Genomic DNA, 18,464 nt, shown 5'->3' with positions numbered 1-18,464 from the left:
GTCTACTACCCAAAAGGAAGATGCCTGCCAAGTTTCAGGTTCCTAGGTCTTATGGTTTCTGAGATTTCGTGATGAGTGAGCGAATGACTGAATGAGTCAGTGGTATTTACGAAATTTTTTTGGAGATTCCTTACACTGTGCTTTGGCAATTTATTTAAGTTAAATTAGTTCATTTTGGCTTAGTTTTGTTTATGATAGGCCTCATAACAAATATGGAAATAGGCTTCATTTAATCAAAAGACGTTTTGTACAGGAACGATGGATTTACCTCCAATCGATTACTGTTGGAAATCCATTACGTATATTACCAAAGACTTTGGTTAATTAATGGACGAGAAGTTAGGATTGTTGTTGACTGAGATTTGGTTGATTTGCCCATACAAATAACATTATTGTGTTCACCAGTGACACCGGTAAGTAGGCTAGGTGTGGGTGGACTCTTTCATTATTGCGCTCATGTTCACTCATCCCGTTACGCGCAGAATAAGCGTACTACTAGTTTAATTATACAAACAGCGATTTTATTTTATACTAGCAGAGTACCGTTCTACGTACAGGAATCTTGTAGTATGTTGAAACCTTCTTATATTCAGAACAGGAGTTTGTTTGCATCTTTAGAGTGCATTTTTCCAGATATGCTGGAAAAACTATTTTTGTATAGGAATACATATAAACCTTCGCAAATACAATATCTGACAGTTTCAAGCCAAAATGAATGCTTCGCAAAAAAAGTCACCCCATCGTGTTAGTCCTTATTTTATATCTAATGATAAAAATAATTGCTTTATAGATCTATGAGGCATAGCCCTAAGGTAGGCCTGTAATTGGAAGTTACTTTTCACACTGGTTAAAAGTAGTTAAAATACTACCTCAACCTCACTACTGTACACTTTATTCGGGGTGAAATTTTCATTAACAAAGGCACTCTTGTCTTTTCCACGAAACACAAAAAAATAAGGACATTAATGCGTTACCAACAGACATACACACACAAATGCAGAATTGAATTAGTTGATTTGCTACGCTTTAGCCAAAGCAAATTACAAACAAAATAATTATTTGAAAGTTTTGATAGTGTCATCAAATTTTATGATAATCGTATTTAGGCCTAATCAAACTGTACAATTTTTGTAAATCCGTTGGCAAATATATAAATAAGTAAATAAATACACAGTCCACAAAACATTGATACGTTAACAACGTAAAGCTTTAAAAATTCATGATGGTTTGCTGAAAAAATCTTTCACTAATGTGTTATTACTTTCATAGCTGAACTAACATTTTTGAGTCCAGACAGAAATCCCAAAAAATATACAGTAAGACATCAATTAAACTTAAAAAGCAATAAGGTGCAGCACTAAAGATAACAAAGTTGTAAATAGGGATGTGTTTGTACGTAAAAATGATTCTTACTGCTACCACAGGTTCTAAGAAAAAGTACCAGTACCAAAAACCAACGTTTACAGTTAAGAAAAGAACTATTAGTACTTACGACCAATTCAAACTGCCCTTCTAATCAAACTGTATTATTGGTGTTAATCCGTTGGCAAATAATAAATAAATACACAGGGGACAAAACATTGATACGTTAACAACGTAAAGCTTTAAATTTCATGATGGTTTGCTCAAAAAATCTTTCACTTGATGTGGTATCAGTACCGAAGTTATTAATCTCTCTTGGTTTTTTTTAAGTTTTCGAAAATCTAAGTTATTTCCCATTAATAGCATTATTTGTAAGCAACTTTTAATGTTAACATATTAATGACAGTTTGAAGAAACCACCTTTATCCAACCAAAGGTTTCTTATTTAAAAGATTACGTAATCTCTAAACCTAACGTAGATCGGTAAATCAAGGAAACATTCGGAGGAGATGTGACAAAAAACGCACAAATCTGGGGTTTTGGACGTTTGTAGTTTTACTTCCTAAGTAGGAAGGCTATGTATTCTAAAAGTACCGATATCGTTGTCGAAATTTGGTTGTGAATAATTCGGCCTACGTAGGGCCTGCCCAAGAGATGGGCTAAGGGCCAAGATTTGCGGTATGGTCCAGCGATTGCAGCACAAAGAGGTAAGAAGAATTTAAAAGTGACACATTGGAAAAGCGAGTTTAACTACATCTGTAAGTTAAACCTCTGTTACGATCACAGCGAAATCAGAAAGATCACAGCAACATCCACGATCACCCTTGCAGTTGTGTTTTTATACTTTGCATTTTACACAACTGTCCTTGAAACGCAGTCAATGAGTGGAAACCTTTTTGTAAACTATTGGTGACGATTTAAAAAAAAAAATAAGTTTCCCAGGACTATACAACACTGATTCACGGTCTTTTCCTTGGTTATCAAAACTCAAGTACAATCGTTGCACTTGCGATTAATTAAACCGATTAAGTAAGGCACAACGTTTTTAATCTCACTTAGTTTGGATGTGCTTACAAAACTTGATCGGAAATGGTTGCGGTACTGTATTTGTAAACAGTATTTAATGTAAACATATCAGTGACAGCTAGAAGTGGGAACTAATCCAAACAGCTGATCGTTATTTCATAAAAGGGTCAATCCATATCAAGTGGTCCAGAAATAAATTAATTGGTTGCTTCAAGATTTTTAATTTTTTTCATATTTTTATCCTTAAAAGTACATATCATTAAAAGTACAAAAATACAATTATTTTATTTTTATTTAATTTTTCTACTGTATGGCGGCCATTTTTTTGTTAGTCGAATGCCCGTTTTCAGCGATTTCAGAGCTCTACGTTAAATTAAATATCTCTGGTTCTACTAATCCTAGAACATTAAAATAAAAACCAATCTCTTCAGAAAGATCTAAACTTTAATATGGTAGTATAGTTATGTACTTAAAACTAAATACAGGGTGATTGATATAAGTGTGCCAGCCGTTTTATTCAAAAACTATAAGAGATATCAAAAAAAGTTAAATGGTAAGTGCCTTGGATTTTTAATTAAAAAATTGTAGTCAAGTCAAAAAAATTATTTTAGCCGCCATTTTTCCAATATGGCCGCCAACTTCGATTTTTCTTACGGAACACCCTGTATTTTATGATGTATTCTGGTAGAAAAAGTAATTTTAAGACGATTTTATTCTTGTGATTTTTTTCATAAACCTAACCGTTTCAAAGATAATAATGGTTAAAGTTTTGAAATTTCTGCATGAGAAAGAGTTTTGATAAAGGCCTAAGCAAGCATGCCAGCTGTTTTGTTCGAAAACCATTCACAATTTCACAACCTAAACCATTATTATCTTTGAAACGGTTAGGTTTATGAAAAAAATCACAAGAATAAAATCGTCTTAAAATTACTTTTTCTACCAGAATACATCATAAAATACAGGGTGTTCCATAAGAAAAATCAAAGTTGGCGGCCATATTGGTAAAATGGCGGCTAAAATAATTTTTTTGACTTGACTATAATTTTTTAAATAAAAAATCCAAGGCACTTACCATTTAACTTTTTTTGATATCTCTTATAGTTTTTGAATAAAACGGCTGGCACACTTATATCAATCACCCTGAATATAGGTCTAATTACCTGTTTAAAGTTTAACGCAACGATGTTACGAAAACAGATTTTTAACAATTTATTTTTACATAAAGGCAATTGACTATGTGTTTGTTATTTTTTTATCTGATAGTTATAGGTGTGTACTTCAAATTCTTAAAGTTTCAAATTGTGGACTTGCATAGGGTATTAAATACAAAATTTCAAAATCTTAAAATTTTCAAAATTTCAAAAGTTTGACGCTTAATATCTCTGTTGGGCATGAAAATAAAAATTTCAAATTTGGCTCAGATATAGTACTAAGTAAGAGTATTATCCTGTAACAATTTTATTTTGTGGACTCAACTGGTTTTAAAGTTATGAAACATTGTAAAGTACTCAAATAAGCACTATATGTGTAATAGCGTAGGAAGCATAATATGATATTATAATACACTATCAATGTATTTTATTAATGTTATATTTTAATAATAGATTTTAAGCATTTTGATGTTTTAAAACACTCTACTTTGCTGTCTGCCACAGGTACAAATCTGTGAAAGGATTGTGTTCAGGGAATTGGTAGACGTCCTTTGAAATCAAAATCGAAGTTCTAATTCTTTTTTTGCTACTTCTTCACTGTATACATAAAAGTATTGAATACCTTTAAGGTTTTTTAACAAAAGTTAAACATATCCTTAGCATTCAAAATTTGGTTTTCAATGGTACATTGTAGACTATTAGTGACTTCGCTCTTTGTAGTGCCTCCTACACCATTGCAGGCATTTTTTCCGTGCGCAGTAGTGTATCAAAAAATGCCTCGCATCTGGTATTTTAGTACCTGTGACTGAATATTTCAGTAAAAAAATTGTTTTATGATACTGTATAGCCACGGCTACCTATAAATCCAGGCCGTGGCCTGGTAGAATTTGCAACGTCACAAGTAGTGTTGTTTAGCGCCAGACGTCCCATAAGATAACATGGCTGACTTGTGTATTATTAATTTAAATTTATGAACATAAATGAATTAAAAGAAAATAAATCACATAGGGTTTAAAACCAAAACAATATTAATTTAAAAACCATTTCTATAAATTTAAAGTGGAGTCAATATTTTCCGATGGTGTAGGAGGCACTACAAAGAGCGAAGACACTAATAGAGTCTACAATATACCATTGACAACCAAATTTTGAATGCTAAGGATATGTTTAACTTTTGTTAAATACACCTTTAAGGTATTCAATTCCTTTATGTAGACAATGAAGAAGTAGCAAAAGATGAATTAGAACTTCAATATTGATTCAATATTGAAGGACGTCTACCAATTCCCTGAACACAATCCTTTCACAGATTTGTACCTGTGGCAGACAGCAAAGTAGAGTGTTTTAAAACATCAAAATGCTTAAAATCTATTATTAAAATATAACATTAATAAAATACATTGATAGTGTATTATAATATCATATTATGCTTCCTACGCTATTACACGTATAATGCTAATTTGAGTACTTTTCAATGTTTCATAACTTTAAGACCAGTTGAGTCCACAAAATAAAATTATTACAGGATAATACTCTTACTAAGTACTATATCTGAGCCAAATTTGAAATTTTTATTTTCATGCCCAACAGAGATGTTAAGCGTCAAACTTTTGAAATTTTGAAAATTTTAAGATTTTGAAATTTTGTATTTAATACCCTATGCAAGTCCACAACTTGAAACTTTGAGAATTTGAAGTACACACCTATAACTATCGGATAACAAACACATAGTCAATTGCCTTGATGTAAAAATAAATTGTTAAATATCTGTTTTCGTAACATCGTTGCGTTAAACTTTAAACAGGTAATTTAGACCTATATATTTAGTTTTAAGTGCATAACTATATTACCATATTAAAGTTTAGATCTTTCTGAAGAGATTGGTTTTTATTTTAATGTTCTAGGATTAGTAGAACCAGAGATGTTTAATTTAACGTAGAGCTCTGAAATCGCTGAAAACGGGCATTCGACTAACAAAAAAATGGCCGCCATACAGTAGAAAAATTAAATAAAAATAAAATAATTGTATTTTTGTACTTCTAATGATATGTACTTTCAAGGATAAAAATATAAAAAAATTAAAAATCTTGAAGCAACTACCTTTGGACAACTTGAAATGGATTGACCCAAAATGTAATAGTAAACATTGAAAGAAAATTTGACAAAAATCGAACAAAATTGTGTTCTTGATAGTTCGTTATTTTGTTTTCAAAGAAGCGAAGCCATGTTTTTATAGCCAAAGACACTCTCACTAATCCAGTAAATACAGAAAATGATTTGAACGGTACTCTAGTTTTCTAGATTTCATGTAATTCTTCAATAATTTAAATGTAGTAGCTAAAAAACGTGTATTTAATTGAAGTAAATTAATATAGGCATATTTATATTCACTGTACTGTATATAAACAAATATCGATTGAGAAACAAACAATTACACGTAATAAAAAACCTCACTAGTCCGCTGCATTGTGATAGCTGGAAATCGTCGGAATAAAAACCGCCGCTACAAGATACAGAAGTTGGTACGCCTACAGCGCCCTCCACAGCTGCGCGCGCCGCTGGCACTGCTGCTCAACACATCCCCACCTAAAAGACGAGCAAGTGGTATGTCGGCCGGGTCGATTGACGACAAGTTGGTTTCTCGTATATAATAATTTAGTTTTACAGGCCGGTCAACTGGACTGACGATGAAATAACTTGTCGACGTACTGGTTTTCAGTATTTATCTATTTAATTAAAAAAGACGGTCTAGTGGCAAAACGACCAAGTATCTTGTCGGTCAACTGGTGGCCCCCCAATAAATGTGATATTTTTAAGGAGACATTTTAGTGTAAATCCAATCAGGCAAATGGAAATTCGCTTAGTCTGCAGGTTTACTGATGCGGGGGTATTTTATAAAAGCAACATTCTTTTTTTAATTCAGGTAAGTGGTAACAAATTACTTTATATTGAACAATAGGTATAATGGGTTTATTGCATTTATAGACTGTGTTTGCTAACTAGTACAATATGAGTACCGGCAGTGCTGACGCACATATGAAAATTTTTTATTCATTTTTGAAAATAGTCGGAGAAATATAGGATATGACCTTAAAAAAATTGCAAGAAAACGTTTTATGGTTTTATTTTGTAGAGATGGGTTTGCAGAATGACATACTGAAAGTTGCCAAAAATCGGTGCACAAGAAAACCACTAAAATCAAAATTTAAAATGACGGCTTTTCCCAACATTGGACAAACTAAAAAAACATATTTCACATGCATTTGTTATGCACATTATTCGAGATATTGACTTGGGACCACCGCCTGTATTTATTGGGCGGTTAGTACTTCATTTTTATAGGGAACATGTTTTTGGCCGCCATCTTGGATCCACCATATTGGACATAGATATTTTTTTTTCAATGTAATGATAGTGTTGTGACACATCATTACCAACTACATTTTTACACTGATTTCAATGCCGAAATCCGTTTTTAAATATCTTTATTCATTTAGAAGAAATATTCAAACGAAAACTCTCCACCATACATTTCTTATGGACGTTTCGTAGTTTGATATTAAACTAGTTATTTTTCTTATATCTCCAGTTCTTATTGACGCTTGTAGTTCGTTCTAGGCTTAAAATATTCAGTAATGTAAGGGCTTTAATTTGAGCTCTTGATCATTAAAATCAGACGAGTTGAAGACAAGCTAAGAACCTCAGAACAATATTAAATTTAACTTTTTAGAAATAAATTTTTATTAAAAGATTTATAACTCAGGTTGTTAATACGTCACAAAGTTATTTCTGGTCTCAAATTACTCACTAAATGTTTGGCTTTAATTTTATTGATCATTAAACAAAATCTGACAATTTTAAAATGAGTCATGGACCATAATTTAACATTAAAATGTATTTATATTGAAATTTGTCCTTAGTTAAAGACGTATATCCCCAATTCTAAATAACTCCCAAAACTCTTTATAGTCTTAAATAATTCGCCAAATTATTGACTTTCATTTTAGCTATGGATTACTTTCCGGGAGTTGTTAGGGTTTGGGATATATGTCCTTAACTAAAGACAAATTTCGAAATAAATACATTTTAATGTTAAATTAAGAACCATGACTCATTTTAAAATTATCAGATTTTGTTTAGTGATTAATAAAATCAAAGCTAAGCATTCACTGAGTAATTTGAGACCATAAAGAACTTGGTGACGTATTAAAAACCCGAGTTATAAATCTTTTAATAAAAATATGTTTCTAAAAAGTTAAATTTAATATTGTTCTGAGGTTCGTAGCAGGTCTTTAACTCGTCTGATTTTAATGATCAAGAGCTCAAATGAAAGCCCTTACATTACTGAATATTTTAAGATTAGAACGAACTACAAGCGTCAATAAGAACTGGAGATATAAGAAACATAATGTTAAAACAATTATCCAACTACGAAACGTCCATAAGAAATGTATGGTGGAGAGTTTTCGTTTGATTATATCTTCTAAATGAATAAAGATATTTAAAAATGGATTTCGGCATTGAAATCAGTGTAAAAATTTAGTTGGTAACAATGTGTCACAACACTATCATTACATTGAAAAAAAATTATCTATGTCCAATATGGCGGATCCAAGATGGCGGCCAAAAACATGTTCCCTATAAAAATGAAGTACTAACCACCCAATAAATACAGGCGGTGGTTCCAAGTCAATATCTCGAAAAATGTGCATAGCAAATGCATGTGAAATATGTTTTTTTTTATTTGTCCAATGTTGGAAAAAGCCGCCATTTTAAATTTTGATTTTAGTGGTTTTCTCGTGCACCGATTTTTGGCAACTTTTAGTATGTCATTCTGCAATCCCTAGTCTACAAAATTAAACCATAATACGTTTTCTTGCAATTTTTTTAACGATCACTATGTAAGTTTGATTAGTTTGCTTGGACTAAAAGTTATTCTTGATTATAAGTGTATTTACTTGAAAACCCTATCTTATATTTTAACTCAGCAGTTAAAAAAAACTTGCAAACATTAATCTTGATAAAAAACAAACTTGAATCTTTTATGAATGAAAACTATAATCATAATATTATTTAACATGACATCAAAATGATTTACAACTACCCATTCAAATAGACTTGCCTCACTTGAAACCCTTCAACAATATCCAGGGAAAAAATGGTATAATAAACTGTCTCATTAGAATCATTAGAATATTTTCAGATATACAAAATAGAAGTTACCGAATTTCTGCTTAGCATAGAATATTTAGCAAATGATTAAAAAAAATATTTTTATTTGATTTCTTAGCATATTTTTAGTTATGCATAGTTTTATGTATTTTGATTGGCCATGACCATTTCACCTGTTTCTTAGCTACGCCGGACCTGTAAACAATTTGTAAAAATAAATTATTGACTTGATTTGACTTTTAAAACTTTATTCATAGGCATATACTTTATTTACACTATTTTCACATGTGCATCATCACCTCTTATCATACTAGGTAGCCTAATAAGTTTTCACCACTTATTTACATAAATTAAAAGAAAGAGATGTTCATCAAACTAAGCGAGACATCTGATTTTTCTAGTTTATTCACGACAAGCAGCTAATGTCAATAATTATCTGGCCCCTGCCCCCCGACTTGGGTGTGGGTGTGAGTGCTGGTGCGAATAAGGGCTCGGGTTGAACGTTATCACCCCTCATCCACTGACCCCTATTTTGCTTAGTGGGTGGTGGCACTTGCTGTGATGCTGGGTAATCCAACCCTATCACAGTAATTGCCTCCGCCATTGCATACAACATTGTATATGAACAAGCACAGAACAAGATGACACAGGTTTTACAGTTGGAGTGGTTGATAGCTTTGCTGGATGCTGACTTGTAACATTATCTCTAGGCGATTACCTATACCAGCTACACCATGTATAAAGTTCTACTGTTCGCTGTTTTGCATTTCTGTAACTTGGTGTAGAGCATTAAGCCCATTATAGAATAATTAATTATTAAAACTCATAAAAAGTCAACTCAATCAAAACTATTTATTTACAAAAACAATAATAATGTAAACAAACCAAATAGCAGATGATTCGTAACTTCATAACTTTGTACCTTTTGTAGCGAAAGTAACCTACATGAGTTGCTATTGTAAGATACTTTTGTGACTCGGGGTGTACTTTGATTTGCAAGTACGCCTCTCGAAGGTCTATGACTGAAAATACCTTTCCATCAGTTAATTTGGAAGAGTCATCAAGGGTTGGCAAGAGGTGTCTTTCCGGGAGGATGTTTGGATTCAAGGTTGTACGAAAATCGCCACAGATCCTGACTCTACCTCCGCCCTTGTCTACGTTGACTGTTGGGGTACTCCATACTATCGGTGTTTCGGAAGGGTCCACTGCTTCCAAAACTCCTTCCTGTACTAATCTCTGTAATTCTTGCTCCACTGCCTCCCTTAAGGGGAATGGAACTCGTCGTGCCCCGTAAGATACAGGTTTTGTTCCACTTTTTAGATGGATAACTTCATCAGCGTCAGATATCGTTCCTAGCTCATCACGAAAGAGTTCAGATAACTCCTGAGTTAATGCCTCAACTTCTTTTTGTAACTCTTTTCTATAACTTTCTTCATTCTTACCTGTCTCTTTACTATTTGTCTTTCCATTGTCAATACGCCTAACCCTTACTTCCCTAGGCAAATTAAGATTGAAAGCTACACTCCACAGCAACCCAAGTAATGGAACATCATCTTCTAGTAATACAGGCAATCGCTTAGTACGATTACGTGAAGTAACGTCCACAAAAGCCTTACCCACAACTTCTAGCTTATTTTTCCCATAGCCAGTGATGACATCAGATGTCTTTTTGAGAGATTTGCCACTTGAATTGATCTTATCCCAAAGAGACAAACTTATAGCACTTACCCGAGCCCCGGAATCAAACTCCGTTCTAACATTATACCCGTTCAATTCTACATCTATTGTAGCTCTAGATGGGAACCTTACTCTTGACTTACCTAATTTGTGTTCCGCTAACATCAATATCAGAATTATACTCATCATTGTAATTTTGATCACAAGAATCATCTACTTTTCTCAAATTACTATCTGTTCTCTTGACAAAATTATTTTTACTTTTACACATTCTTGAGAAGTGGCCTGTCTTTGAACACTAATTGCACACAGCAGAAATAGCAGGACACCTATCTTCATTAGAGTCATGCACAAACCCACATCTATAACATCCAGTAGATTTATGTACCTCTGGTTTCCTCTTTTCCTTACTGTCACTTACTTTGAAAATCTCATTTTTACACGAATGTTTGGAAACTTCTTCTCTCGCGCGTTCCATAGATTGAGCTAACTCTAGTACTACTGTTGACTTAACACGCTCACCTCGGTTATTAACTCCCTCGGGCCATCTTTGTCTGACTTCGACTTCAAATTCTGGACAGTTGCTTCCTACTGTAAACCTATCTCGTACTCGTTCATCTAAGCTATCTCCATATGTACAACTTCTAGCTTAGGATTTCAATCTACCTCCCAGCAAAAAAATTTACTAGTGAAAAAAAATTATTAAAAATTTATTTTAATGTACTGCAAGTGCATTTATTTTATTTTTTTTTATAAAAGAAAATAAATGTCTCACCATATTTTCTTATAGCCCTTACAAACTCAAACCTTGTTGCAAAAAGGGTCCTTGTAGGCTTGAACAACCGGTTGGCTTCCTCTTTGACTTCGTCGTAGGTGCACTCCTCCCAGGCCCTTGGATACATCTGGTCCGACAGTGCCCTGAGGTGCTCCTCTCCGATATTTGCCAATGGAAGATCTCGCCGAGCTGCTTGTTCTTCTGTGTCAGCTTCACCCAGTCCCTTAACTCTGCAGGTCAACTCAAAACGAGCTATGTAGTCTTCCCACAATTGTTCACTATTATACTCTTTAAATGAAAATCTGCTCATTTTATCTTGTATGCAAGTTACTACAATCAATTACATTCTTATACTGAGACTGGCCTGTTTTCCTCGGCATTTTTTCGTCGCCAATATAGAATAATTAATTATTAAAACTCATTTTAAGTGAACTCAATCAAAACTATTCATTTACAAAAACAATAATAATGTAAACAAACCAAATAGCAGATGATTTATAACTTCATAACTCAGCTGATAACAATAATCCTACATCTATGATGCAAGTTGATTTCGATACTCTGCAACTAGGTTTTGTATTCAAAGTTGCAACATATAATACGGGCCTTTTCTATGTTATCAACTGCACCATTGGATGATTTTAACAAAATATATTTCCTTTTTTATTACCTTTCCAAGTGGTGGATGAACATCAAAGAAGAATGTTCTTTTGATGTACCAGCTCCCCATCTTACCAAAATGTGTTTCATCCCAACTGAAACAAGAAATTTAAGAAAAATCAACTTATTCTTTATTTAAAACATCAGTGTAATATACAGGGTGGAAAAAGTCCCAGGACGGTTTAATATTTCAAAAAGTAATAAAGATAGAGCTTCAAAACTTAGTACACAGTTACTGGGCATTTTAATGATTTTAACACATTTTTCAGTGATGTGCTAACTCCTCAAGCCGAGCGTTGCGCGGCCCGCACGGCGTGAGGCGTGCCACGCCTCGCGTCGTGGGACAGGGTGAGCGCGTGGTGGTACGCGCAAGAGTGGTAGAGCGGGGTTGCGCGTCCGTTCCCAGAAAAATGTCGGTAAACATCAAAGGCGCGGGTTGGAGCGAGGATCACCCTGCGCTAGTACTATTTAGTTATACACGTTTTGTAAACTGTTGTTGAAAGAAATTAAATAAACATTATCATAATTATCAATTAATTAATACTATTTTAGTCATTTTAAAAAGTGGACATTATTTATTTTCATGTTTAAATTTAATAAAAGTAACAGCCAATAACCTGTAAGGTAAAGTAACCTGATGTATAACATCCTTTATACGAACATTATTTACCTTTATTTCATTTTTATGTTCTTCAATAAACGCAATGCAATCTTCATCAACGCATCTTAATACAGTTTGTCTGAGCAAAAATGACAAGACTAACATAGCTGTCCCCAGTGACAAGAAACAGCAATTTGCTCTTGCATAGGTATACTTTCTGTCAATACAAATACAGTGTAGTACGGAGGTCTCCATCTTGTACATAATCCACTGTGGCCCACAGACCGCCGCGACACGCGTCGTGGGACATAGGCTTCAGGGGGACGGCCGCAAGGAGTCAGAAGAAAATCTTAAATATAAGCATAGGTTGATATGCATATCAAATTAAATAGGACTATGTTAGTAACATTCTAATATACAATGTCGCAAATCCGCCGAGTAAAAAATGACAGCTATTCAAAGATACATTGAATTTGCAATGCTATCGTACGCTACCTCCTCAGGGAGGCGCTCGCTAGAAGTCGGAAGAAAATCATAAATATAAGCATATGTGATATGCACATTAAATTAAAGGTTTTAATTAATCATTATAATACAATGCCACAAATTTGAGCTCAAACGAACAACTGAGTAAAAAATGGCAGCCGTTCAACGATCCAAAATGGTGGATTCAAGATATCTTTGAATGGCTGAAATTTTTGACTCAAATGTCCTTTAAGTTCAAATGTGCGGCATTGTATTTTACTAGTAAAAACCTTTAATTTTATGTGCTCCTCAACCTATGCTTACATTTAAGATTTTCTTCTGACTCCTTGCGGGCCCCGTCCCCCTGAGGAGGTAGCGCATCACTAAATGATGTGTTAAAATGAATAAGTAATCCATAGCCAAAAAAAGATGTCAATACTTTGACATATTATTTAAGACTATAAAGAGTTTTGGGAGTTATTTATAATTGGTTATATGTCTTTAACTAAAGACAAATTTAGAAAAAAAATAATTTAATGTTAAATGAAGGTCCATAACACATTTTTTAAATTTGTCAGATTTTATTTAGTAATTAATAAAATTTAAGGCCAACACCTACTGAGTAATTTGAGACCAGAAAGAACTAGAACGAACTGCAAACGTTAATAAGAACTGAAGATACAGTATAAGAAAAAATAATCTTAAAAAATTTCCAAATACGAAACGTCCATAAGAAATGTATTGGGGGAGATTTTTCATCTGAATATATCTTCAGAAAGAAAAAAATATATTTATAATTGGACTTTGGCATTGAAATCAGCGTGAAAACCTAGTTTATAATGATATAACACAGCATAATCATTAAATTTAAAATATTTTATCTACAGTACAACACTCCCGATTAACAGAGGTTGTTGGAACCGAGACTATCTTGGTTACCAAGAATCTCGGATAACACGGAGATTGCATATATTTTGAGGTTAGGGTTACGGTGTACCTTATTATTCAGTCAAACACTTGTAAAATATATCTTTAAAAAACACATGGGCTAGGGAATGACAAATGATAATACTTTGATGCAACCTTTTTCCAAATAACGTAGTATTGTGTAACCAAACACGACACACGACAAACTCACATGCAACCCGCATATGAAACATAGAATACTCATGTAACCAAACACGACACATATCAAACTCACTTCCTACCTACAAACTATACATAAGACCACGTGCAACTGAATATGACACACGACAACATCACGTGTAACCGGCACATGACACAAAACTCACAAAAATAACTCAGGAAAAACTTCACATTACGACATTCTAGCCCTTCACTGCTGCCCCAAAACACACTGTACCCCAAATAAAACTGATTAAGAACTGCACAAAAGTGGTGATTACAAATAATTTTAAAAAATATTTTAAAAACCAAATTTGTCAAAACTACAAAAACTCCACAAATTAAAACCAAGATCGAAGTTTAGTAAAAAAATTACAAAACCCTCCAAGCCTCCAACACCAGTAACGGTAGGTACCCCAGCTAGTGGAGGTACCCACTGTTACTTTGGGTGACGTAGCTCAGCAATAAAACTCAGCAATCTCTTACGAAACCCAAATTTATTATTACCCAAAACAAAACAAAGAACAGAAAGCTCAGTAACAATCACAAAGGTAGAGTAGAGTGGAACAGTGATGATAATTCAGTATAAAACCGAAACCCCAATTTGGAAAAATACTCTAAACCCCAATTTTGAAAACCCCTAAAATTGCCTTACCTGGGCCAAAGGCCTTAGGCTCCAACTCCCCCAGCAGGACCCCAACCTCTTGTAAAACACCTTCACCACTATACACAAAACTGACCTGATCAAGTGCACTGGCCTACTTAAAGCAACAGCCTTCAGTAGGTCAGCCCAACAAGTTATTGATTAACAACACTACCAGCCTACTCACAAAACATTGCCAAATACTTCCTCTTCACAAAATTTGACCCCTTCCTATTACAATTTATTGTTAAAGAAAAATACTCCCGCCGCAGCAAACCTGCAGCAGGGACATATTTCCGAATAGGCAGACTAGGCGCCCGCCTAGAGCGGGCCAAATTTTAGGAGCGGCAAAATTTTAGGAGTTAAAAAATAAAAAAGTAGGTTTTAATCTAAAAAAATGAATGTTTAGCAAATAATTTTGGGAACGGCAAAACAGCCATTTGAAATATTTTGATTAAGTATAAGATTATTTCAGAACGCATCAAAGTCAAACAAATGTCAATAGTTTATTACACAGCTGTGCTGGGTTTTCCGTGCTGTCCTATTGGTCTGACGGACACGTGCGCCGCAGGAGCGGGTTGCCGGCCGCTGCAAAGCTTTGGTGAACAAAGAAAACACTTCCCCCTGTGTACTTCATATATGCCACTACGCGGCAGCACCAGCTTAATGGTAGAAAGACTTGACCAGAGACTGGTCCTAATTTTTTTCACTGGGTGACCGACAAGTTAGTACCATTGTCTGCCGCTTGCAACGCTCCTCTCTGTCTCCTGTGTCTGGCTGTCTGCTGACTCTGGAGAGATGAGAGCGTTCATCTTCAATGTTCAAGTGATGAAGAAAGGACGAATGACAATCTATATATATATAATACGCTAAGCCGATTTTTGTAAACAGAACTCCTCCCTCATTTTTGGACCGATTTTAATGGTTAAAAAGTCAAAATAATGGCCCTGATCTGTAGTTTTGCAAAGTGGTTTTCATTTTTTGAAATCTTTATTAGTTTGGGCAGGATCATCTATCAAAGTTGGGTTTTCTCCCATAAGATTAACATGGGGGAATCAAAATATTTAATTGGAAACTTTGTCTCCCCTAATTTGAGAGAACGGGGTGTAGAAACTTGGTGTCCAAAGAAAGGTCTTGGTCTCTAGATAAGTTATCAAAAGAAAAACTAAGTGAATCCCGTTAGGGCTCTGCCCCAGAAGCCCTTAAAGATCCCTCCACAGATTTGTTTACATTTTGATCATGTGGATGATACTTTTGAATTAAACAGCTGTTAATTCTTAAATTGTATTTTAAACAACACACATTTTATTGGGAGTTATTGAATTGTCCAAAAGAAGTATTTGCAATGTTATTTACTGATTTTAACATTTATTTTCTTCCGTATCATGCCATGTTTTGCAATATAACGTTCCATTACGAAATCAGTTGACAATCATTTTAAAAGGTTTTTATTAGCTTGCTTTCTTGTCCGGTACAAATTTTGCAATCAATTTTATACTAACTTCCCGATGAGCTAGAGACTTTAAACTTGAAACATAGCTCACAAATGAAAGACAATGCAATATTATATCATTTAATTTTCATATTTTCCTCGGGCTACGCCCCATGGGCTTGTTTTTATTAGCTCGCTTTCCTACAAATTTTGATATCAATTTTAAACGAAGTTCCCGATGAGCTAGAGACTTGAAATTTGAAACATAGCTCACAAATGGATGACAATGAAATATTGTATCATTTAATTTTCATATTTCCCTTGGGCTACGCCATAGATAAAACATACTCCCTTAGTAGATTTCTCATCCTTATGGAACAGCTGAAGACAATATTATTGTTAGTTCATGTACGGTTTATGTAGAGGTCGTGTTTTGTTTACAATTTGTTTCCCGTTATTACAGCCATTTAAAACCTCGTTTAACCAAATAATACGATCTAATCATAAACAATAACTTGCCCCCTGGTTATATAACCAAACAGTAAAGCACAAATCAAGAAATTAACCCTAAAATAATGGAAACAAAGTTTCATCGATACTGGTGCCTTTGTGTCACGTACATGAACTAGACACTTCAAAATTTACAATGGGATGAGAAGTCTACTTGTGTTGGTTAGTCTATGGCTACGCCCATGAGCTTCAAAATTGACCATGTTTACATTTTGAAAGAATGTAAATATATCAATTAATTTAAGTCATCTGTAAATACTTAAATTTGACAGTTCGAAGAGCAGAGGTTAAGAGGTATAGGTTATGCTCCCAAGAGATTCTTTATACAAACAAACATTTCAAAATAAAGATAAACAATCTGATTGCTGATATAAAGGTGTTTGTTAATAATGTCAATTATTATTTATTTAGTATTCTATAAAGTAAACAATAAATTAAATATATTGATATATTTATAGGTATGCCATACATTCAATCTAATACATAATTATATGAAAAGAAACTCAAATAAACCTTAGATTTCCCACATGCCTCTGTCTTAATCTGATATTGATGCTTGAAATAGATTTAACATCCACACACATTAAAAACTAAAAAGTAGAAAATAATTTATAAATTGTGGAGAGTATAAATACTTGTAAGATTTAAAACTAAAAACGTCGGGTGCATGCAATTGATAATACATTATATAGTTCATTCAGGCCCGTTTTTGACCCTGTCAGCGCCCTAGGCACATCTAATAGTAGCGCCCCTTTGCAATCTATATATATAAAATCCAATGTATGTTTGTATGTTTGTATGTTTGTATGTTTGTATATTTGTATGTTTGTCCTTTATGGACTCCAAAACCGTTTGACAGATTGTAATGAAACTTTAAGCATTATTAAGCACTAGCTACAGAGCCCGTTGTGGTTAAATACAACGGTCTCTAGTAAAATAATGGTTGTGAAATCCATACATCACTTTACTCACTAATATTAATGGTACAGATTAAGCACATAACATTAGAATCGCATACTTAACATAAGGAACTCACTTTAAACACAAATGCAAATTGTTTACAACAACATTTAATCAAAGAAAAATCAATTCAATAACAATTTAACAATAAGCTGTTAAATTATTAACACATGTTTCGTATGTTTAGATTATGCATACTGGTAAACTAATTAATGCCATCTATAAAAAAAATTGGTTTTCTTTTCTGAGTCGGGTTAAAGGTTTTCTACCAGACCGATTTTCATAATTTTGGCCTTAAACTGAAGGTATGGACGCACCACAGATTTGCCATCAATCATCGGCATTCATTTTGACGTATATTTCGAGTCATGCACAAATGCGTCCCTGTACATTTCTTATGGGAGTTAAATTTTTTTTCGAGTTCGTTTGGCTCTTCTACCAGCCTGATTTTCATCATTTTGGTCTTAAAAAATTAAGCTATGCAAGCATATATTTGTCATCAAGCATCATTATTAATTTATCTAATGTATTACTCGACAAAAAAATTTAATTTGATTTTTTTTTTTTTTTCACTTCAATTAAAGATGTATTCCAGCAGTTCTAATTACATAACCCTATATGTTTTGGTCTAAAGACCTTTAGTGAAATACCAGATTTCATTTGAACTATTGATTATTAAGATTCCAATCTTAATAATCCTACCTAAAGCACACTTCTGAATCACGAATCAACAATAATTATAATCGTTTAGGTACTTATCTGCAATCTAAGATACGTAACTCAAATTGTATTTAAGTTATTTTATATGTCTTGGTCTTAAAGTACTTCAAAGGCTTTCACTTGAGATATTGATAGTTTTAATCAGTTAAGTTAAAGATATCCTGAATCGCTCAATCAGAAAACAT

General features: G+C 33.5%; 1 protein-coding gene across 2 annotated transcripts in view; it reads right to left on the bottom strand.

Annotated features, from left to right (window-relative positions):
- The window catches only part of LOC128983149 (protein O-mannosyl-transferase 2), a 196,600-nt gene that overhangs the window by 145,821 nt on the left and 32,315 nt on the right, over window positions 1-18,464 (bottom strand). For both annotated transcript variants that reach the window (XM_054402324.1, XM_054402325.1), the window contains exon 3: window positions 11,834-11,918. In XM_054402324.1, coding sequence (XP_054258299.1) covers window positions 11,834-11,918 — 85 coding nt within the window. The remainder of the gene's footprint in view (window positions 1-11,833; window positions 11,919-18,464) is intronic.

The sequence above is a fragment of the Macrosteles quadrilineatus genome, unplaced genomic scaffold (genome assembly GCF_028750875.1).
Source record: "Macrosteles quadrilineatus isolate MER2022 unplaced genomic scaffold, UCM_ALF_1.0 Scaffold_1__1_contigs__length_201487025, whole genome shotgun sequence".
Lineage (NCBI taxonomy): Eukaryota > Metazoa > Arthropoda > Insecta > Hemiptera > Cicadellidae > Macrosteles > Macrosteles quadrilineatus.
The sequence above is the reverse complement of the archived record's forward strand: the minus strand, read 5'-3'. Positions and strand labels throughout refer to the sequence as shown.